We start from the raw sequence: 24,614 nt of genomic DNA, 5'->3' as shown, positions 1-24,614 counted from the left end.
TGAGAAAGAGAATTTGGCTCTGTTAGTATTTGGCTAAGCTTTATCAGACTTGACATGAACAAAGATCAGACTTTCTGATTGGGTCTGTACATCACAAGAGTATACACAAAATCTGGAGTAGGCCTTCAAGTGCTATGTATACAGTTTGAAAGGTACATGACCTCTGGTCTTGCTCTTAGTATGCCCTTCTAGCTCTTGCAGTCTTTTTCGGTAACACTCAGTATAGAAACTTTTTATTTCTTTTAAACTAGAGCAGTATGAATGCATCACTCCTTGACGAAAAATTTTGGCTGTCTCTCAGGAATAGAGCAGGATTTTCACTCTGCAGAGGACTGGCAACAGACAATAATTCTTAATGCAATTATCCAGGAATTCCTTGAACTTTTCAGCATTATGCAAATATCGGCCTAAGAACTAATGCAAATACGAGTTTGTTTAATTACACTGATTTAAATAATCCTTTCTATTTCTGTTACTGATAAAAAGGAAGTCTTAAAATAATCAGTTTTGAGATTAACCTTTTGGCCCTGCACTGACAAATCTTTTTGATGCAACCAGCAACCTGTTTTGATTTACCTGTTTTAACCAGTTTGCAGGTGTTTCCAATTTACCTACTGGTCATAAGGCACTTTTCAAATACAGACTTGTTAAAATTTCAGAATGCCTTCAATAGTCAACCGTTACTAGAGCTGTGTTTAGAAAGTACGAGAGGTGCCAGTTCTGCTACTGACATAGCTGCTGCCTAAAGCAAAATGTTGTGATTCTCTTAGCAGCAAAGGAAATCTTGTGTTGATTTCTGTGGGAGAGACCCAAAACGCACACGTAAATGGAGAGGCAGGTAGGGTGGAGCGTCTTCAGCCTCGGCTGCTGGTATGAACAGTGCAGATGGGGACCGTCATTTGGAACAACCTGCAACTAAATTGTGCCAGGGCTGTTTCAACTGCCACCAGCCAAGTATGAGGGAAGCATGAAAGTATCATAGCTATTCAGGCTCTAATTCAGAAAGAGTAACATTTAGGTTTTCCAATAGTAGAATTTATACGATTGTAGCTCTCTCCAGAATTTTTTTTTTTTGCCCTGGTAGTGGGTTATGCTGCTGGCATTTTTTTTTTTCTGCTAGATGCCTTGTGCATTATGGTATGGAAGTTGTTTATGAAGAATTTATCCAAATGAGTTTCGCTGCTTGTGAAGTGTCTTTAACCATGACTCCTTCGTAGTGCTGTTACCCAGACTGCTTGGCACACACAGTGCAAAATTCTGGTTCCAGAAAATTTGGAATCGGGGACAGTGTCTGAGCTCATTTAATTCAGCCCAGTTCCACAGAGGTCTAAATGAGAATCTGTTTTAAAAATACATAATTTTAAAAATACGCTACCTCTGCCCACTAAGGGATACATAAGAAATTTTGTAACAGGCAGCTGGAGAACTTGTTTATAATACAAATCTCTCCTGAGCCGGAGCTGCTACTACACGGCTGCTGTCCTGAAACATGAGGACATCTAAACCACTTGAGTGACAGGCCCCAGGAGCAGACCTGTGACCAGTCACAATTTTCTGTTTGTTACAAAGGATGCATGAAATCACATGCTTTTTTGTGTGCATTAAACCTTCCTGAAAAGGTAGGCTAGACACGAATCCGTGTCTCGACCTGAGAAAAGAAAGTTGCCTAACTAGCTGCCAACGGAGCGGCTCATTCCAAGGTCCAGGTGCCTCGACTGTGGAGATACTGTTGGCGAGGTGTGTCCGGCGGGGCCGTACCTGCCTGTGCATCTGGCCTGGGCCTGGACCTTGGCCTCGGCTGTCCCGCCTGGCGTTTCGTGGGTCGCGGCAGGCGGGTGCGGGGCCTGCCTGTGGGGCGCAGGCCGGGGCCGGGGGCTGCACGGCAGACAGGGGAAGGCGGGCGGAGGGCTCGGCAGGCGTGCGTCTGGAAGCGGCACTGGGGGCAGTTCAGGAAAGACCGTGTTCCTCCATGGGTGTCTGATGGTTTTGTGGCCCTCGGCCCCTGGGCCAGGGCTGGCAGCGACCAGGGATTTTGCAGCCCCCCGCCTCTGACGGCGCGTGGGGCCGTCTCCGGACAGCCCCGTGCCACCCTTCTGTCGTGACACAGGGCTCCGGGGAGGCCCTGCGGCTGCCCCCGGCCCCGGGCCGACGGGGCCAGCCCGACGCTCGGTAAGCAGCCCGGCGCCGCGGCGGGGACCGAAAAGCGGGACGGCTCCCTGCCGGGGCTGCCGCAGGGGCAGGGCACCGCCACCGCCACCGGCGCGGGGCAGCGGCGCCCGCCCCGCCCGCAGCCGCGGGGGCACCGCCGCGCTGCCGCCCGCCCCGTCTCCCTCCCCACTACGCCCCCCGGGGAGGGGCCGAGCCGGGCGGGCGCCGCTCCCGCCCCGCAGAGCCCCGGGCGCTCGGCGACACCGGTCGCGTCCCGCGGGGCTGGAGATGCTCCCAAGCGCGGCGGCGGCGGTGACCTTCGCCGACGATGTGCTGCGCGTCTTCGGGGCCAACCACAGCCTGTCGGCCGGGCAGCTCTCGGCGCTGCTGCGCCAGCTGGGCGCCGCGCCGGCCCTGGGCGCCGTGCTGCCGCTCACCCACCTGCACCACAACCAGGTACCGCGGGGTGCCCCCGGCGCGGTGGCGGCGGGAGCCGGCTTGGGCCGGGCGCCGCTTTGGCTCCGCGGCGGCGGTGAGGGCTGGGCTGGAAACGCACGTCCCGAGACGAGGGCGCCGAGCCGGGTGGGCAGCTCCGGAGTTTCTTAGGTCTCGTCGCCGTCGTGTTTCCTTACATTGAAGCAGGGAGGGAGGGAGCAAAGGTCTCCTGAGGCTCTGGTCCCGGGTTTCGGGCAAAGGTACCGGTCCGCTGGTGAGGCCAGCTTGCGGCAGGGGAGAAACTGCCATCCATCAGCGAGCTGCTGCGTGCTGCCGTGCCGGGCTGCCCGTGGGATTAGCTCTACCTCCTCGTTGCTCAGCGCTTAAACTGGCGCTTTTCCTGGGTAAATAGCATCTGGACAACAGCAAAAAGTGTATGAGAATCAGCTAGTGTTTCCCTCCGAGAGTTGTATAAGCAAATCCTCAGGACTTGTTAAAATATGCTTGTCATGTGATAGCACAAACTTGGTTATAGACACGTCTACTTGTGTAAAGAAACTTTTTCAGAAATGTTCACATCTTTCATCTAAGTTGAGTGCAAAATGTACACTCATCAATTAATCTACTAAAAGCTGTTTAAAATGATGTTTAATTTACTGACTAAATATCATTGGAATACCACTTTTCATAGAATAGAAGACAGTAGACTATTTCAGTTGGAAGGGACCTACAACGATCATCTAGTCCAACTGCCTGACCAACTCAGGGCTGACCAAAACTTAAAGCATCTTGTTAAGGGCATCGTCAAATGTCTCAAACACTGACAGGCTTGGGGCATCGAATCCCTCTCTAGGAAGCCTGTTCCAGTGTTTGACTACTCTCTCGGTAAAGAAATGCTTCCTAATATCCAGTCTAAACCTCCCGTGGCGCAGCTTTGAACCATGAAAATATTTTACTCTCTTTAGTGTATCCATGCAAAACTCAGACCTCATTGCTGCTTTGTCTGTAACTTCATATCTCTGTAGTGTCCTAGACTAAGCTTGTTTCCTTGAAGGGGACTCTTGCAGCTGGTGGAGATTTCCTTATGCTCAGGAATCAGGGACACCAAGTCAGTCATGAAAATGAAGGGAAAGCAAGGGTGACTGTTGCTCTGCTTTGGTTCAACTCCCTAAGAAACAGCAGAGGCACGGTTCTAGGGACCTTGAGAAATTTTTTCTACATTTGGAGTAGTAGCTCTTTCGCTCGTTCTGTGAAGGAGACAAACCATGGATAAGCTCCCTTTGTTTTAGAAGGAGTGCAGTTCTGATGTCTTTAGCCTTACCAAACGTTTAAAGGGGAGTTAATGCCACTGAAATCAATGTAGTATTCAGTGTAAGCATGGCAATATTTGCCAGAGTCACTGCTTTCAAATCTTGCAAATTGAACACTGTTCCAACACAGTGTATTAAAAACATAAACATTCCCAGCCACATGTGCTAAATACAAGTTTGCAGTGTTGAATATGGCTATGAAAAGGAGCTTTCTTTAAAAGGGAATAGAAATGAGTAGATTCTTCAGTCCTTCAGGTTTTCCCTCTGCAAAAGCACGTAGCCCTCGTACACAGGCTTTGGCACAGGCTACAGAGGGAAAAAGAAAAAAAAAGAGTAATGCTCTTTCTTATTACTGTAAATGCACGTTCCTCGTAAGTCATTTGAAGTTTAACTGAAACAATTTTTTGTATGGGCTTATTCTAGTTGTGACCATTTTGAATAGTGTCTAGAGTACCATACTGAAATGCATAGACTTTTTTTGCTGAGTTACTTGTATTCTTTCTTAATATTGGCCTTACGGCTGCTCCATCAGCTAGTACTATTTAAGCAAGTGCATTTTACCTCCTGGCTTTTGATCGCTCATAGATGTTAGATCTATCAATGACTTTGGGCAGGTGGGGCATGCAAATGCGTACTCATACCAAGTAAATCAAACGTGATCATTTTCAAACACTGTGACTCTTTGTGCTTACAAGTTGATAATTTAGAATATCTACTGGTTATGACAGAAGACACAAAGTAGCCTAATCTAACTTTGTGTGTTGGAAGGCATCAAAGGCCTAAGCTCTACTGATAAATACATCTGGAGAGTGATTCAGGTCTTTCTCAGGTAGGCTGAATCCATTCAGGCTGCATAAATATCTGATTGTAGGAGGAAACGAGGTTTATCTTAGACTTTCAGTTCTTAACTTCAGTGTCCAGAGCTAGTGGGATGACTCCCAGGCCTTTTGTCCAATCAAGATAACACACCCCTGCTCTATCAGGGTGTCCCTCATCCAAGCCTGAAGTAATTTCTAGTGGAGAACTGATCTGTAAGGGACAGGTGATACAGCACTTAAAAAACTGGTAGGAAGGAACAGTCTCTCTTAGTTTTATCCCAGCATTAGTGTTTAGTTTTAATGCTTCATTCATAACAATTTTGGTAAGCCTATTAATCTCACAAGAGAAGGTCCACCAGAAGCTGATCCATTTTCTTAAGGACTGAAAGTGTTTGGATGTATAAGCCAGAAGAAGATAGATGCTTGATTCCTGTTTTCCTTTGATAGCAGGTTGACTTGAAAAGATAAGGGAGAAGAAAAAAGTATTTAATTTGTTGATGGTGTTTGTATGTATAGTCATGTAGGCATTTATGGTAACTTATGTCCTATGATGTCCATGAAGATGCTACTTTTTTTCCTGTAAAACACAAAAAAGAAAACAAATTTTTTGAGTATTGTTTTAGAATTTTTGATTGAACTGTCTCCATTTCCTTATGCTTTTGGTCTCTGTTTTTCTTTCGTCATGAACTTTCATAATTCTCTTTATTACGTGTTTATGTTTTCTTTGGTCTTCAATTTTTCTGTTATCACCTTTCCTTAATATGTAAGCTAAGACTTCCTGTCAGAGAAATAAGTAGTAACTGAGCAAACTCAAATACTGGTCACTGCTGGTTTTTCACGTTTTACTGAATTCCAACACAGTTTAGTCTTACTAATAGGGATAAAATTACCAGTTTCAGTATAATAGATGATGGCACGTTTACTCACTCTGTATTTTACATTATTAGCAAGATGTAAAAACATGAAACTATACTTGATCTTCTATCATTGGGTTCATTGTAGTATGATAGCCATACATGTGTGTGCTGGAGGATTAAATTACATGCTCAAAAAATACATGGAAGGTAAATGGGCATTGGAAAGAATGGGCGTGTTAACATTACCTTTAGTTTGTGCTTTGACATAACCAATCATGCTCCAATTTCCTTCTTTGACTTTTCTAAGTCTATATTTATGCCAGTCTGCACGTTATGCCTGAACACTGTGTCTTAATGTAACGCATTTTAATCTTTAAACAAAACATTTGGACAAAATGAAGTTATAATCTTTATTACTATTCATAGTAAGATAGAATTAATTTTCGCCTCAAGAGGAGTCAAAACCCAGTAACTTCGGTGTTTCAGATAGACTAGAACCAGGCTAGTATCTACTTTGATTTTGGGTTTTTTTGTGGTGTTTCACTAGTTAGCACTTGTGCTTTTTGAAAGAAGGGGGAACGGCCTGACAGAGTGTGGCTTATGGTCTTGATCCAACACCATGATTTGATGTCGCCTGGCCAGTGAGAAGATAAATAGGCTTACTTGTTCTACCCTCTAAATGTCTTATTTTTACAGTATCTTCCGCAAATTTCAGCATTCACGGACAGTTTTCAGCTCCCAGCATCAACAGCTGCCTTGAACATGTCGGTGTGTGTGTGAAATCCCTAAAGCACACAAGCACATTCAAGCAGCTTCATCTGGTTTGACTCTTTCTCGTGGAGTACTCCTTATTGAAGGCATGGTTGTCTCCTAGCATCCAGTTCTTACCTGTGCTGAGTGATAAAACCATGTCACGGCATCAGAATTAGATGCTTTCATTTGTTACAAGTAAGTTGAGGAAGACAGTCATGTGTCTCTATTTTGCCTTATCCAGGCTCAGGCTAAGTAAAAAAAACAAATGCTGGTCAGATAGGCATTCACTGCATTCTCTCTTTGCTCTTGCTACTGTGTGACCTGCTGCTCAGCCCTGGTGTGGGCTAGGCTAGTATTTAATCTGGAAACATCTAGAAACTGCAGTCCAGGTTGCTGTTGGGTATCTTAGTACTTCACATGTGGAACGCTACAGATAAAACAAAGCTAGAGCAAAGGTAACAACATGGCAGAAGATCAGAAAAGGGACTGAAACATTTACAAGACGGTTGGTACTGTAGCATTTTTTGTTAATTTTCCAGTTAGAGGTCCTCTCTGCATTATTTTTGTCTGAGCAATTATCCCATCCTTTCCTTCAAAGTATGTGGTGAGCTGGCATCCAGTTTTCATTTATAGAGATACTGGTGTAAAGAGATTCTGGGTAGCTGGGCATCACTCTATTTCATTTACCGTCTTAAAAAAAAAATCCCATATTGGTCAATCATTTTTGGGAGAGCCTTACCAGGAGAAAAGTAAACATCTGTTTGAATAACCCCGTTGATGGTTTAATTTTTTTTAAGTCTGAATACTTTGTAATGGTGTAAATTCTACTGATTTAAGTCCTCCCTAATTTTGATGAAAGCATTTTTTTAAATGATTTTTTTAACCGTTCAGAGGCATGATCGGTTATGTCATAGCTTTTTTGCAATTGTTTATTAAACACTGGCTGACAGTCACATTACGGCCAGTCCCCTCGCCTAATTGCTATGACAAGGCTTACTGAATAGCAGGGGACAGACATGGCAGTAGACTTGGTGAGCCAGGACGTCATTCTCAGTCCCCTGTTCCAGGAGGCTAAATTTCCTTTCTGCTGAGATCATGCGTCTGTCTTACAAAATACATAGCTTATGTTTTTACAGCAGCGTGGCTGTCTTAATGTATTTATCCTCCAAAGATAACTGCAGAGTTTTGCAGTGTGCAAACATGAGTTGCTCCAATCCAAGGCTTCTAATAGATTTAATCTTTTAATTAATACTTTAATTGTGCCAGTGAACTCATGCAAGCTTGCTTTTTAGCTCTTGGATGCATGTAGAAGTTTACTGAGACGATGAGGTGACATATAACAATGAATCATTTATAGGAATCATTATCCTCTGGGATAATAATGACTCCTCATCAAAATAATAATAGTAATTAAATAAAATGCTGCTTCTCATCCTCTCATAAAAGAGCTCTTGTCCAATGGTATTCCTTGCTTATTTGTTTGTATGTAACCAAAGTTACAGGTCTCAAGTTTACTGATTTGTGCTGTGTCTGATTTATTTTCTTTCCATAATCTGTTCTGCCTACAACATGGTTTGCCTTTTTGTGAACAAATATTAATTCTAATATTTGGGTTTTAAAATACTAGTAATCCATTCTGTATTTCTAGGAACGAGATAGTTAAAGATGATTTTGAGATAGTTATGTTATGAATTCTCGGCTCCTACTGGCTTGTTTTTCTAAGGGCTTCTCACAGTAGACTTCCAGAAATGGCTCTATCAGCCACTAGTACAAGAAGCACCATATAGGAACTATTCCTAAGAGACCACAGCTATCCTCTCTTTGTTTCACACTGGACTTATTAGCCATGTATTTTGCGTTATTCCATAATGCAGAGTTAATGGTAAAATGATTAGGCACATAACCAGTTTAGAAAGCTCCAGAGGTTCACATATTGGGCTGTTAAAGACTATCTTCAGCGATGACTTCTCTGTGCACTGCTTCCATTGAGATTAAATGGAGCAACATGCTTTAAAAATTTCTGTTATCAAGCTATATTTATTTTATATGTGATACTTTGACATTAGCATTGACATTGGAAGATGAAAGTATATGCACATTGCTTGTATATATTTGAGTCTTCAAGGTCTCATGGCCTTAAAAAAATGTATACTTACGTTTAGGGTCAAGCATGTACTTGAGCGCTCTGTTATACTGGGTCATTAAAAAGGAAGGACAGAAACAGCCTGGATGTAATTTAGCTGAAGTCACTTGAATTGGCCTGCATGTTCTCTTCCTCCAAGCTAAACCAGAAATAGTCACATTCAAAGGATGTGTGCATGCCTTTCACCTTTTGGACAGTATTAGAAAAATATTTATTAATGGAAGCGGAAGCAGCTCTGTTGAAGTAAACGACTTGCAGTTGCTTTGGCTTATCTCTAGAAGGAATTTGCTTTATCGATAATGATCTTGAATTATTGGAGAAGTGCTGTGGAATCTGAAGGCTAGCAAAACTGAAAAGAGCAGGGAGTGACCATTTGTTTTTATTTTGCTAACGCTTCCAGTGCTCTACTTTTGCAACCACTCTGAGATTTGCTACAGGGAGAGTTATGCTCTAACTTGATATCTCATATAGAAGGAAAATGTTTGACTTTTTTTTTTTTGTCTTCAGACTCAAGCTTAGTATATGTTTGTTGTACAGCAATAAGCCAAATCACTTTTGTTTACACCCAAAAAAGAACACTCTCTCCTTATTGATCGTTGTAGGAAATAATGAATGTGAATAAATGGAAAGTGTTAGATGAAAGACTTCGGCGGTATAGAAAACTTCATACAAAAATACGCAATTTTTCTGTAGATACATATTTTAAGACATTTCATGATTTGTCTGTTATCTTTTTGGTTGAAAATTAACGAACAGAGCAACCAGCCCTGCCCCTGGCCTGGTTTAGCACTGCTAAGTACATTTATCCTTGACTCATTAGATACCGCTATGTCCTGAGCCAAAGGCAAAGTGAAGATCCCAAGTAAGAATTTATCTCATTGGAGTACAGGATGGTTTTACAAAACAATGTTTGCTGTTAACAATTACTGCTATAAAATGAATGAAAAGTGTTGAGTGCTGCTAACGTTTAGACCATTTTTAAACAGCTAATTTGGGGAGGTAAATAAGAAGCATTGTTGGAATGTAGAAGTGGTCACTTACGTGAATAAGCAGTCACTGAATTACCAGTCATTTTCTGACATTGTCACTGAGATTTTAACTGTATCTGGTCTGCTCTTAAATTTAATTATTTTGTAATTACATGAGATTTTGATTACTTTGAAGCTGTTTTCCCAAATATATTATAAGGTTTAACTGTACTGGTTCATAGGGCATAAGATTTGCAAACGCGTATTTAAAACGTGTTTCATTGATTTGTGATTTATCTTACTTAAAATACTTTGAATCACTTCTGCTTCACATTAAGCAATCACAGTATTTTTGTGCACAGCGTACAAATGCTGTGTACACTTCCTTGAAAATGCATTACAGTATTTTCATGTTGTAATTCTTGGGTTTCTCAGTGTATGACTTATTTTTTGGTTTTGCATTCATGTATTAAGTTGGCGAAATCCCTTTTTGTTCCAGTGCTTGACTGGTGAGGAAATTTTTTCTTTACATGGGATACCGAACAACAGTCACGTATCAAATTCAAACTTTTCTACGATATGTCCTGCTGTTTTGCAACAGTTAATTTTTCACCCGTGTGATCATCAGGAAAACTTCGTGGATACGTCTAAACCACATCCTTTACAAGGTTAGTTAATATTAATTGCATTAATACTGTGACTGGAGTGGGGTTTTCTTAGCAGAATAGTAAGCTTTTATCTATACGTAAGAGGATTGCCTTGTTTAGGAGGATATAGTTGTAAAATGGGAACATAAAGTGCTGTTTCAGGTCAGTGGACTATCTAAACAAATATCCTATCTCTTAACAGTGGTCTATTCAAAATGTTTTAGAGAAAGGTGAAAGAACCGAGTAAGTAGTTATGGAATAATTTACCCATGAAAGGAAGAGTCTTTCTGACCTGTTTTATTTGGATAATGGTTGGTGCCCTGAAGCATAAGGACTCGCTAATAGCTGGTTAATAGGAGAGAAGATGGGAGTACAGAAGGGAAGTTTGTGCAAGTGATTTGCAGTGGGAAATCAGACTTAGTGGGATGTGCATGTATCGAGGTAAAATTATTAGGGGACTGCATTTGAGTGGAATTAATTGCAGGTGGGAGTGATGACATCAGGGGAGCCAGTGACTGTTTTACTGAGGAAAAATACTCACATTCTTTCCGAACTCCGACTCCTGCTTTCATGTCATCTTCTGTGCTGCCCCCTCCACATGGAACATCATCACATGGCTGAGTAGCCTTAATCTTCCTTCCTCCTATTTTTCTCACTTTTATTTCTGTATTTATTGTGCACAGAACTGTACTGTGCAGTAAAAAGTAGGACAAGGAAGATTCAGCTGGTCAATGAAGTCACTTGTTGCACTGATAAGGATCAAATATGTAATGGCCTGTTTATTTGACTCAGTATTCCAAACAAATTTATTGTTCCAAGGGAGTCAGCTGAATTAAAGTGAAAAGTTAGGATGTTGGATGAGCAGGTGCCTAATGGCAGTATTTATGAGCAGAGATACAGCAGTGTTTTTCGTAACATTTGAAATATTAGTATTAATACATTCTGACTAATATAAGTGATGATATTTATTAAGAATTATAGATCATTCCTAAAACTTAGCTGTGTCAGTGAATAATTAGAATTATATTTGATCAATCACTGAAACCATGGCATCAATTTACCATGGTTGTTCTAGATTGCTGATACCATATCAGGGCACATATTGTCAAGAAGTCCATAATATCTGCACTGGAGGGTAGGATCTGTCTTTCTCTTTTTTTGTTTGGGGCTGTTTAAGTAGCTTGTAGGGGGAAAGCCTGACCCATAGTTAACCTCCTAAGCTATTTAGACCATCCCTCTTGTTTTTCTTTTATCCTGCCAGCTCAGAAGCAATGTCCAGTAGCCTGATAAGCAAGGCGGCCTTCTTCCTGCCCCTCCCTTGGCTACAGCGCAGGAAATCTGCAAGGCCCGTGGTTAGGGTATTTTACGACAAGCATAGGAGGCTGTGACACATAGTGGTACCCGTTTTGAAGGGAGATTCACAGAAAGGCCCAGTGCCAAATGCAGGTGTTGATTTATGCACACCCCCACCCCATCACAAAATGAATCTGTATTGTGGCAGCATTGAGACCAGCTGATTTCAGTTACTGCCCAGGAAGCAAAATCCTCTATGCATGTTTCCAGTTGTGCTTATGTGAATTTTCTGCCTAGGGAGTACCACACACTTAACAATATTCTGTCTTCCAAAATACAAACAGACAAGACATACAGAAGAAATTAGCACAATAAGCTTTACAGGACAGCTACTTGCAATAAAAAAAAAAAGCACTGCTGAAGCAGAGTAAAAGTTAAAAGGCAGCATATAGCATGTCCTTTTTCCTTGGGGTTTGTATATCTCATATCTAACCTAGCTGACCTTAGGGTCACAGTCGTGTCTTTCCCTTTCTTGCTTCTCTGAAAGGTAATAGGGAGGTGTATGGAGCTGCATGAAATAGATGGAAATGCCCAGTGCCATTTCTTCTGTACAAGGCGAACAGGTTCTATGCTCTCTGCTTGGCTTCTTCAGCAAGATATTCATACCCTTATTTCCTCTTCGTCCCAGGACAGGACTAAGGAAGAGCTTGAGCCTGCCTCGGGAAGGCCCAGAGCAGTCATCCCCACTTCTTAGAAGGAACAATGCTGAGCAATGGTGTTCTAAGGAGAGCATCTTACTTGCACTCCTACCGTTTTATTTTTTGGGTTTCTTGCGGCTTTGGGTGTCTTGGCTGCCTCTTTGTTGGGGCCACAGTTCTAGAGACAGAAAGAATAACGGTAGTTGGCAAAAGCTGACCACGCCACCAGTCTCAGGGGAAGAGAGTGTGCGTCCTAAGCAGAATGCTCTGCTCTGACACGTGAAGTCAGACTAGCCAGCTTTCTGAGATGCATGGACTCCTGAAAAGCTTAGTGTGGGTGGAGCCCTAGTGAATAAAACCAATTTTAAGACGGCAGTGCATACATGATATTGTGAAATACAGTTCATAATGCACCAACTTTGGCAGCACAGGTTGTCTTGGAAATTTGTCACTTTTTTGTTTGTCCAGTTTGTGGTATTTTTCTTGAAGTACCAGTTCCTGTAATTGTGTAATTATGGGGTAATCTCCCCCCCCCGCCCTTTCCAATTACACTTCAGGTCTTTCTGAACTCAAAGAAAAGCTTGCCACAAGGCCCAGGAGCACCTTCCTGGAGAATGTGTAAGAAAGATCTGAGATTTATTGTATTCCTGTAACAATTTCATTAGTTTAAACTAGTCCCCATACTACTGAAGCTCATTGCAGGATCTGTGGAATGCCTAGGATGGATAATAATTTATTCTTTCATTGTCTGAGGTTATTTAATTGCTTATTTTAATTCTTCCTTATTCTTCTACTTTGGGTGAGTAAATCAGAAACAAAACATATATAAAATCCCAAGTTCTTTGAGCAATCCAGATCTAGGACAGAATTTTAAAAGTAAAACCACATCTGTCTTCTGGCACCCCTAATCTCTGGTAAATCAGGAAGAAGAAAGGCTTTTCCTTTTACATTTTTTTTTGTGACAAAAGGGGATACTACATACCCTACTGAATATGTCCCTGCTTGTGAGCACAGGTCCTTTAGTACATTATGAGACATCTTCCGTTGCATTAAGCATACAAAATGGTGACAGTTCTATCATTTATAACATGTACTTCAAGTTAAGTGTCCCTGTTTTGCTGTTCTGAACAAAGAGTACCGGCATGAAAGTTAGACCATTTGTTAGCGAAGCATATAGTGTCGTGAGAACTTCTCTCACAATTTGGCAATAACCTCTTTTTCTGTGCTTGGTTTTAAGCTCCATTCTCCTATCATTTTTGTCATCCACTGATCTGCACACACAATTTTTAAATTTATCCTCTTTGTCTTTTGTTGTAAAAAGTGATCAGTACTGGCTTTTTTAATTGTAATTTTTGAAACTTGCTCTAATTTCCTGTGTCTGATGAAGTAATTTGGGCAAGTACACTAAATGCTTCATATCTGATAAACGGGGTTTTTAATTTGTTAACTCCGTTTATTCTGTGCAAAACATACATTTTAATGTGTAGGAGTGTCCGTATACTAAACTAAAAGAGACTGATGCTTCTATAGTAATCCCAAACTGTAAACAGTGGATTGTGACTCATGATGGCATTGGAAGCCCATTTGTTTATTATAGATTTGATTTCAAAAAGACATTTACAAGCTTAATTGTCATTTATTTTAACGAAAATTAATCTCCTGTATAGCTTAGTGAATCTACCCATATCTAGTTGTGTGTTTTTCCCTCTCTCTGTCTCTCTCAAAAATGGCAAATGAATGTTCTAATTGGCATTGATTTACCTTCTGCAAATGCTTTAAATGTTTCTAATGCTTTCTGTTCTTGACATAATATAAAATTCATTACATATAAAAATTGTGACACTGTGCAAACAAAGTAGCGCCATCCCAGTTGCAGGTGGGGAATCTAGCTTAGTTTTTTTGCTGATTGTGTTGCAGGAAAGTTAGGCTGCAGATCATAATCTGCTCTCTTAGTTTCTGCTATGCAGAAACGAATTTATGGTAACTTCTCTGCATACATACTGCAAAGCTTATAGTGATGCATTTCTGGATATGAATTTCTGGATATAGTGATGATTTCTGGATTATACCGAACCGTTCTCAGATAGCCAACATTGCGTTGGCTTTGATTATTATTTGTGGTTAATTTTTATAGACAAACCCACTGTCTATATGGATAACTTTGTGGTTCTGTGGCATCACTTGAGGCAGTGTTGTAGCCCTCTTCAGTGCAACCTTTAAAGCTTTTCTCTGTACCGACAGGGACTTGAGATGTCACTGGGAAAAACAGTAGTCGTGCATAGAGGCACAGCTTTGTGATGCTTATGATCAAAAAACAGCAGCCACACACCCCCACCCCCAACCTATAATTCAGACTCCAGAATAATTATGGTATGGCTTTGTACAAGTCCTGGTGTCTGAACTCTAAAAATCTGAGACTGTGCTTATGGTGAAGGAAGCTGAGTTATGGTGAACCCTGGTGCATTTGCCACTTTTTAGGAAGGGTTTTCCCCATTACGTACCTAAATCACATGTCCATCTTTTTGAACCTAGAACCTCTTTTTTTATATGCTTTCGTTTCTCTATTATAATTGTCTCTACTATCAGCTATCTGCCACCTCACCTGTTTGATAAGCAGTGATGGGCAGTGTTTTCAGCCAGCGGAACTACTTTGAATTAGAGGAGGAGGAGGAAGGTTAGGAACAGAAAGTTACCACCTCAGGATGATTTGAAGGAGTCATCCTTTATCAGGAAAGATTTTTGGATCTGGTACAGCCAAAACAGCAGACTTTCTGTCTTGGAGTTCTTTAGGAGTAAATGACAATTGGATCTAACTCTGGAACTAGTAAGAAGTTTTGTCTTTTGTCTATGCTATAGCTACTTTGACTGTTGGCCTAAGCCTTAATTGTTACTCTTCACTGACTGTAGAGAGACCTGATTTATACTAGCAGCAGATAGGCTATCCCAGATCTTATACTTGCACAGTTTCCATTTTTAATATGGTAGTCCCAGACGATGTTTCCAGAGATTTCCTTTCTGCAGGTATGCATCTTAAGTATCTATGCATTTTAAGATTTTAATATTTCTGAAGTATAATTTCAACCAGGGAACCGTTCTTTTTACCGATTCCACGCCAATTTAGCTGTTAGAAAAATCACAAACAGCCTGAAGTGGGTGTTATACTAAAATATTTTATATTTCTGCTTGTTTATCCACAGTTTGGGGATTTGGGTTCCTGGCTGTGACTATCATTAACTTGGCATCACTTCTGGGATTGATTTTAACTCCCCTCTTAAAGAAGTCATATTTCCCCAAGGTTTTAACCTACTTTGTGGGCTTGGCCATTGGTACTCTCTTTTCTAATGCAATTTTCCAGCTCATTCCAGAGGTAAGCAGGGGGAATCATTATTTCATTTGCATGCTAGTTTCTAAAGTGTATTAATTTTAGAAGCATGCTTGAAGTGGGGTTCTGCATGTGGGTTGCAATCTCTAGAGTTGTGGGTGGGCTTCAGTGCCATTAGCTACCATCTCTTTCTGGCTGGGTGGGCAGACCCATCAAGATCTATGTCTAGTTGTGCCACGGGAAAGACCAAGGGCTATTCTGCCTCTAGACAGAAAGAGAAATTAATTGGATAAAATTCTAGTGAACTTTAATGGGCTACAGGTTAGACCCTCCTCGTCTTGCACTTTACTACTACAGTCTGCATGTGAAGTTCTACTGAGTTAAAACACTGTTAACATTTAATCCAACTTTAAAAATATCTAAAAAGATTAGGATCTTTCATAATTTCATCCTCATGGAAACTCATGGTCGGTAGAGAGACAGTCTGTATTTTAGAGGAGTATCTGTATGTGAGGGGCGTTTGTTTGTTTGTTTTTCTGGAAATGTGCTAAGATTACAGACTAATTTGCATTGCTTTTTTCTTCACTGTTAGGCATTTGGGTTTGACCCCAAAGTAGATAACTATGTTGAGAAAGCAGTTGCTGTGTTCGGTGGATTCTATATTCTCTTCTTTGTGGAAAGGATTCTTAAAGTGATTTTGAAGATCTATAACGAGGTAATGAAACTGACTGAACAAGCCTTGCCTTAAAATATCTGTTCTATTTTATGAGATACTTGATAGTTTAATAATATGTGGGTTTTTTTCCATTTTGGCTAAGGAATTCAGCCTTACCACGTGTTCTGATATATCTGTTTAAAATCCATATGGATAGGGGAAGCAATTTCATTTTTTTGAGGGAGTTATAAGCAGAGCTGGGAATAGAATCCAGATGTGAGTGAGGTCCGCTGTCACTGGCATAGGCCATAGTTGCTTTCAAGAGCCAAGCCATTGCCATGCTAGCTAAACACATCAGAAAAAAGTGGAAATATGTAAGAGCTGGAGAGAATGGAATCTGTCCCTGGTGCTCCCCTTTGAGCAGGAGAAATCAGTGTGACACATATACCTTCTTAGTCATCTGTAAAGTCTTAACTGTGCTGACAGTGCCTGAATCTCACCTTCAGTAACTTCAGCTCTGTGTTTCCCCATGCTCTGGTACGCAGACCTGCTTTAGCGACACTGCAGTTATCCATATTGCACAGGGCTCACCTTTCTATCCATACGTCAGAGTACTTGTTTTCTCTGTACTCACATGAGTGAGGCTGAATTTGTCTCAGACAAGGGCCTCTGAAAATTTTTGGTCTTCTCTGTTCATGTCTTGCGAAGGAAACTGTCCTGTCTTCCTACTCTTACCTCACTTAAGGTCCCCCCTCCCAAACTGTTGCTGATATTGAAGATTATGAAGATCAACTGTCCTTCGTTTGTAATAACTGCACCAAAAAAAAAACAAACCCAAAAATGAATTTGTTGCCCTTTATTTTTGGGAACAGTTGACAAAGGCTAATAAGCTCTATTTGACAAACAGCCATGAATAACTAGCAAATGTTGATCACTTATGGTCAGGTGTTCAGCTTGGGAGGTTCTATATAAAATTATAAAAATGAAAAATCCTCACATGTATTCTGATTAGCTAAAAGTAAGAGATAAATTAGGAACTTAGATACGTTTGGAGTTCATTTAAGCATTTAAATATTTACTGCTGCCCATTTTAACATTTACTTGATGTTGAAAGCAAGGCATCAGGAATATGATGCTCCCACCTTTTCTTTTTTGGTCTCTATTTTCTTACGTTTGTTATTTTGCTTTTGTTTTAATTAGCTACCTTCTTATTTATTTGTCACCTAGACTGGCCATAATGACTCTGAAAATGGCGAACAGAATCGTTCTCAGGATAAGACTTACCCCCCCAAACCACTACCATCCAGCAATGGGGGGACTTGTTATGCAAATTCAGCCGTCATAGAGAGCAATGGAAATCTTGGTTTTGACAGCATCAGTGTGGTCTCAGCACAGGTATGAAAATTGTGTCTATTTTATTTATTTTATCCCTGCCAATTATGTAAGCATATCTGAGGGGAGAGTTAATACAAATTTTTATTACTTTTGTCAGGTTTTTGTAAACTGATAGCTTATAACTTGCTTGAGCCCTACGAAGAAAATGTGGGGGTTTGGGGCAAGCTTACAAGAGCTGAATGATGCATTCAATTTGTAGCCAACAAAAAGAGCTAATTGATACCAGTGTCGGGATGGTAGGACAGAGATATATATTTAATAAGATAATTCAGTTAATTTTGATTTTGTTGTTGTTGTTGTTATTGTCTTGCTTAAAGAGTGATAGTGTGTTTTAGTGTTGCTTGATCCATATTGTGTTCCTGACTACGTAAAGCCGTGAGAACCCGATTCCTCTGAATCAATGATTAATGAGGAAAACTAATAGAGTAACTTTTGTGCAGTATCTTGTGAGCACTGGTTGTGCTAGTCCAGTATATTTGGATACTGTAGGAATTATGGAGGTAATATATTGAGACAGAAGCCATTCCTCCTGGTTTAAGTACTATTCTCTTTCATATTTATTCTCTATATTTCTCTGTGTTTGTTTTCATACTACAAATACGACTTCCTTCTGTCTGAGAAGAAAATGGAAGCAGGAAGAGAAAGTTGGTGTGCTTCTTTACTCTTTTTCCCTGTACAGGGAGGAACAGTACTGTCCCTTACTTTAAAAAAATAAAAACACCTAGAAACAATTCTCTGATGGGTAAGGCAGATATTTTCATAGTAGAGATTTCTGTTCTACCAGCCATGTTCTTTAGCCAGTAAGTTGTTTGTGGGGAGCAGTGAGGAGCAGGTGAGGAAGCCAGAGGCAGGCCCTAACAGCCGGGAGAGAATCTGAGAGTTCTGCATTGACCCTGCAAGCTCACAGGACATTTGATGCACACAGTTTAAAGTACCAAAATTGTACTTGTCCTTACTGTAGAAATGTCATGACGTGTGGTGGGTACTGGGCATTTTAAAAACTAGGAGAAACATGCGTAATGATTAAAATTGCATGGGCACCAAGAGGGAATTAGTATTATGTGTGTCCCTAAACTGTATTTTGTAGATTTATAAAACAAACAAAAGAACCCTTCACCCTCTGTGGAGGCAGTCATCTCCAGTGGTATGGGTGTTGTTTTTCTGCCCTGTTTACCAGAAGTTTTATCTGGACCTGTTCCATTATTACATTTTGGCTAGCCATCTGCTTGCGCATAACATACACATAACAAAATCATACCATATGTTATAATAATAAAACGTAACTATATAGCATTTATTTCTAGCAACTAGTTTAGCTGCAGTGCTTGTGATCATAAAGTATTGTAGGTCACCCCAAGGTCCTTTGTGGAATACGCATACGTCTGCTTTTACATGCAGTCTTGACTTTAAGAACTTAAAATTTCACAAAGGTTCTTGTCCTCTACTTACTGTTCTTAAAAAAGAAATAAAAAAAATTCATGCTTTCCATTCTTTCTTCCTCTCCATTTCTCCAAAGCCAGGAAGAGAATATGTTGTGTTAAAACCTCCTGAAAGTAACAGCATAAAATTCACTCTGGAGCCAAGGCTGGCTGCAAGGAAATCCCAGTGGCAGATAGCCCGCTGCCGATATTGGAGGTAGCAATAAAAAAGCCATCATTACTCTTTTCCTCCTCCAGGCAGGTTCAAAGGGGCCAGGTAGCTTTCAGAGTCATTAGGGGGCAGGGGAGGGCCGATGTGTCTGAGGCGTTTTGGGGCAGCTAGGGTAGTGCCACCAGGGTAGGTATGCATTCAACTTTACAGGCATTTGGTATTTATGAAGGAACCATTTGGCATAAGCCAACACATACCTAACAGAATTTTAATGTGTCCTTGTAATCTAAAGCTTATTAGAGAGGGCAAACACAGCGTAGCCAGAAATCATCATGTAGGCTTTAAGGAGGGAGTTTGAAGTCCAATTGTGCCAAAGTGTGGTAGCTGTTTTCAGCCACGGGAATCCAGCCGTATTCTCTCTCTTAATGCCAGAACAGACTGACTGCCGGAGTAAATCTAAATGTTTAATTAGTCATGTACTTACAGATTTCACTTGCAGCAGTAATTGCAACCTTGGAAACCCTTTTTGTGCTTACCCAAAATTTGTATCTACTATGCATTAAAATTATATGACTTGACAACAGTAACTTTTGAAGAAAAGTTGTTTCAGAGACAAATTGCTGAAATGTCTGTATCCTTGAGTGCACAACATTGGAGTTGTATAACAGAACTTTACTGTGGCCTTTATTTATGCCCTGGAGGCAGTGTCAGGATTCCTTCTTGGTCCTGTGGGCACTTTCAGAGGACACAAAAGGACATGTCTGGTTCATGTCTGAGGGAGTCAGAGATGCATTAGAAATAGCAATAGTAATCTGATGAGATATCGTAGCATAAGAGAGTCTCTGTATAATTTCTTAAGTTTGGGAACAAAGGAGAGGCTATTACTTTTAAAGAAAAAATTGTGTTCAGAAGAGCAAAAACACCAAGAATGTCTTTGGTTTCCCATAAACTGTGCAGATACAAATAATACAGAACTGCACTAATAATTAATAAAAGTCAGACCCAGTAATCCAGCTGGTTATTACAGAGCTCCTTAGCTGGCATCTCTTCTGTGACGTCTGCTAAACTGCCATGACAAAGTGGGAACAGTCCAGCAGGGACAGGCATTGTTCCTTCTTGCCTTGGAATCCTATATATTTGTAGGGTAAACTTGTCAGTAGTCTGCCTTATCTTAAACATTAAGAGTATGTATTAGTCGTTCATCTACTTCTATCAGACACACAGTCTAGTAAAGTTCAGAATGTAAACCCATTCAAGCGATGTCATTGTACTTTTTATAATTTACAGAAGAAGTCAAGACATTATCTAAAATAGATTACAGGCAAGAATTATGATACTTCAAAGCTACACAGTAAACGGCAGATAGCTGTATATATATTACAGAAGCCTCTCAGAAACCGATTCCTAGTTTTTAAACTACAATTGTTTCTGCATTTTGAAAGATTGGATCAAGAAAGTAATTTTTAGAAGTAAATCAATACTGTTCTCCTAAATTAATTGCAATTACTTAAAAAAAAGTACATAAATAAACCAACCCAAACCTCAGTGCACTTCTAGAGTCAGTTCCATTCTTGATGAGTTTAACAGCTAATTCTTACTCAATGCTCGTTTTCTTCATACCCACATAGAAAGTTCAGCACGTATATTTGTAAATTATTTGTTTCAACAAAAAAGCCCGTCAATTCAGAATTTTAGGTTTGTCATACATATGCAATGCTTGGGACTGTCATTGGAATTCCCAGCTGTGCAACTGGTACCAGAAAATGGGTCCTTTACTTTGTTCTGTGGCTAAGCCAGTTATGCCCCCACAGCCCTCAGAAAACTGCAGCCACACACATGGTTCCCGCAAAAAAACAAATGTGCTTTGACGGGAACAAACATAAATAAGTATGTACAAGTGACATTTTTGCACATTTGTATTATTTGGTCACTGTTTCATTGCTTTTTTAGGAATTTTCGTCCTAATAAACTCTTTTTATAAAACCATTTATTTTTTGGAGATGCTTGGTGTGTGGTGTGAGAATTTTTTGGTAATAGGAAGTTTTTACGGAACAAAACCCACCACCATCTCTCTTTCTCATGTTATAATAGAAGTTGCTAATATACCTTTTCAAAATACAGTCTCCTGAGATTAATATTGTTGCTTTATCAGAAAATACTTGCTGCTGTTGTTGGGGTTTTTGTGTGTGTGTGTCTTCCAAAAGAACAATGTTCTTTTTTAGTAGAAAAATGAATGAATTATTCAAAATCTGTGTGTTGTCTCCAAACTCCCTTTCCTCAGTGAAGCTAGAAACATGCCCAAGAAAGAAGATGTGCTTTTGGCAGAAAGCAGGACGATGTACAAAACAATGCCTCCATCAGTTCTTAGCTATCTTGAAGGATGGTCACCAGGGAACAGAAAAAAACATAAGGGAACAGAACTTCAGCTCAAGGAGCTGGATGAATAGGTGGAAGAGCTTTGCTAAGTGTGTTTGGATTTTCTCAAACTCATTTTCTTTTTACTTCCAGTTAGCTAATATATGTATTTTATGTGGCTTGCTTTCTAATACTTCTTAAAGTGAAGTTCAAGTTGCCTTTGTGGATTAAGAGAGAGGTCTATTACTCATAAGTGATCCTATCTCAAACAGAATTAGTACAGGTACAAATTAATCATCCCAAAAATATGATTGGCATTGCTTGTGTGTTAGATGAAGTGTTGAGAGGAAAACCTCCAAAAACTGAAGGCAAGCATGTAGTACAAGTCAAAACCTATGTGTTTGAGTCGGCAGGGAAACTCCCAATTTTTGGATACCATTGCTCATTTTCACATGGCAAAAGTGTAATTTCAGGACTTCCTATGCACTGAGTGGGAGCTGTAAGTGTGCTTTATGGCAGCATGGCACTACTCAACCAAGGGTTTGGAGTTCCAAGTAGGGCAATAGACATCTGACTCGGAAATCCCTGACCTGAACTTTTGTCCTGTCCCAAGGCAGCTCCTGCATACAAGGATGTACTATGTCAGATAAGAGTCTGGTGAGCAAATCATGAGACAGACCTTACTGCTCTGGCATTAAAGATTTTGTAAGAATTTATTAATCGTTATATTTCCATGAAGTTCAAAATTCAGTTACCTGGTGGTGTTTGCATTTGATATGGCAAAACTAAAACAATTTTCAGTGTTCTTTTTAATAACTAAGGAAAATTTGTTGGAATAATCTGTGACCTTTTCATAAGGAGGAAGAGGTGTTCCTCTACATCTACATCCTCCTGTAGGAGAAGGAGAGGTGCATAAGTATGTCTACAAGCACACAGATGTATATATTACCGCTTATGTATTCCAGTAAGTAAGCACTAGTTAATGCCTTGTATGCAAATCCTTTTTTTCAGGGGGGGAAATACTGTAATGCTTGCAAATATTATGTAACTGCAATATATGCGTGTACAGAAATTTATCAGAAGGGATCATCAGGAATTTTTTAGGGGAGGTTAGTTTGTGCTCCCAGCTAAAATGGCAGTTCCTTTTATCTGCTTCAAGTTTTTCATTATTTCATGGCACTGCATGTATAAATTACTTCCACTTCTGGGAGGAATTGTTGAGATCCCTGGTGTGTATGTGCGTTGCAGTTTTATATTAGCCTGTTGTTTTCATGCTCTGAGCCTTCAACTTGCACAGTCAGAATTACCCACTGCTGTTTTTATTAAACATGCACTTTGTAGAAACTAATTTGAATAGCTGGACTTGACTGTCATTGCTCCAAATTAGAAATAAAGTTTCTGGAGTATCTGGATGTGTGTCGATATTCACATGTACGTGGCTGTTACTGTGGTGGCTAAGCGTGTCTCTGAGAGCATGATATACTGGCAGGATGTAACTGGTCCAGATGTGTTTTCAGTAGGAAATACAGATGCTGTCAGGCACTGTGATCAAATCCTTCTCGCTGTACATGCTTAATAGAGGTGGCTGAGGAGGCTGTGAGGAGCCTTGGCACTCCCTTAACCTGACAGAGACTCCAGAGAGACATTCAGACCACTATGGTCCAAACTGCTTTCTGTCTCAGCTGAAGGGCGTTCGGATAAAGCAGTGTAGTCAGAAGGGTGATCGGGCCCTGCATGTTCACTTGTTGAAACGGAAAACATGTGCTGCTGCTACCTGTGCCTTTTGCTTCTTGGACCAAGCATTTTGGTCTCCATATGCAGTAGTGCTTTATTTTATACTTGGCATTCATTTAAAGACAGAAGTGTGATTTGTTGGCTTCTTTATTCGGTATTTTATGTAATTGCTTTATTGTGTTGTTTTTTTCCAGGAAGAAGCCACCCAAGGCAGCTTATGCAAGTGTCTTAACGGGCGTCCACTGTCAAAGATTGGAACCATTGCTTGGATGGTAACACTGAGTGATGCCGTACATAATTTCATAGATGGTTTGGCTATTGGTGCTTCTTTCACTTTGTCTCTGTTTCAAGGGCTTAGTACCTCCATTGCCATCTTGTGTGAAGAGTTTCCTCATGAGCTGGGTAAGGAACTTCATTCAACATGTTGTTTGCTGTGGAAATCACTGTTGTAGGAGGTTGTGCTGGCCAAAAGCTAGCATAGATTGAAAGAAAGTTTAGACAAATTGATGGACAAAATATTCACCAAAAGCTTCCCAGGCACCCAAATACACATCTAGCACAGGAAGTTCCCAAGTGCAGGTGGGTGGAAGCTGGGAATGTATATTGGAGAGAGATTAACTGCCCTGTTCATATATGCTGCATACACTGTTGTAGTAATTTATTTTTTTTTTAAATCATTATAGGTAGTTCTGTGTTCCTGTGCTCTTAGCTCAATTGTGTGCCACCTACTTGCTTTAGAATATTTCAGTTACCTTAATATTAAAGGGAAATCCTCATCATTTACTTGAATGAAGAAAAACAGCAGGGGGTTATAATTTGTGTACAAATCATGTCTTTTCTTCAGGCTTTCTTTGAAATCAGAAAATAATCACAGTATCGTTTTCTGAAGATTTTTTTTCTTTCTTTCTTTTCTTTTAGGGGATTTTGTCATCTTGCTTAATGCAGGAATGAGTACTCGGCAGGCTCTGCTTTTCAACTTTTTGTCTGCGTGTTCCTGTTACATTGGGATGGCTTTTGGTATATTAGTAGGCAACAACTTTGCTCCTAACATCATCTTTGCCGTAGCCGGTGGAATGTTCCTGTACATCTCTCTGGCAGATATGGTGAGATACAATTTCATTTTCAGTTATTATTTATTTTTCTGCAAGAAAACAAAGACTGCACTAAGTCTCTCCAGTAGAATTTAGTATTTTGTCCCTCTCATGCTAGTCTCATCTACTTATTATTAGATGTTAAATCATCAATTATACCCTTAATGGAGGTGCACAAATAGTTATGCTTATTCATGAAACGTGAAAGCCTTTCACTTCACAAATGCAGCTGATTGGATTATTGCTGAAAAGGAGTTTTAGAGAGAGACACGCTTTTCATGAATTTGGGCTGGTTTCATCAAAGAGTAAAAAGTGTATAAATACTTCATTTCAGCATTTTAAAGTGGCAAAGTATTTTGCCTTACTATTTTTAAAAGGTTCATTTGTCTATTTAAACCATAT

At 40.3% G+C, this 24,614-nt stretch overlaps 1 protein-coding gene across 4 annotated transcripts in view; it reads left to right on the top strand.

Annotated features, from left to right (window-relative positions):
• The window catches only part of SLC39A8 (solute carrier family 39 member 8), a 55,056-nt gene that overhangs the window by 26,866 nt on the left and 3,576 nt on the right, over window positions 1-24,614 (top strand). For 3 of the 4 annotated variants that reach the window (XM_087736733.1, XM_087736734.1, XM_087736735.1), the window contains exons 2-7: window positions 9,932-10,100; window positions 15,268-15,437; window positions 15,985-16,107; window positions 17,275-17,442; window positions 23,316-23,523; window positions 24,040-24,224. In XM_087736733.1, coding sequence (XP_087592859.1) covers window positions 9,932-10,100; window positions 15,268-15,437; window positions 15,985-16,107; window positions 17,275-17,442; window positions 23,316-23,523; window positions 24,040-24,224 — 1,023 coding nt within the window. Of the gene's footprint in view, window positions 1-2,358; window positions 2,605-9,931; window positions 10,101-15,267; window positions 15,438-15,984; window positions 16,108-17,274; window positions 17,443-23,315; window positions 23,524-24,039; window positions 24,225-24,614 lie in introns of those variants that run through there. The other variant, XM_087736732.1, reaches the window with a different exon arrangement.

The sequence above is a fragment of the Nipponia nippon genome, unplaced genomic scaffold, assembly GCF_047370975.1.
Source record: "Nipponia nippon isolate SJK-2023a ecotype South Korea unplaced genomic scaffold, ASM4737097v1 scaffold_6, whole genome shotgun sequence".
NCBI lineage: Eukaryota > Metazoa > Chordata > Aves > Pelecaniformes > Threskiornithidae > Nipponia > Nipponia nippon.
The sequence above is the reverse complement of the archived record's forward strand: the minus strand, read 5'-3'. Positions and strand labels throughout refer to the sequence as shown.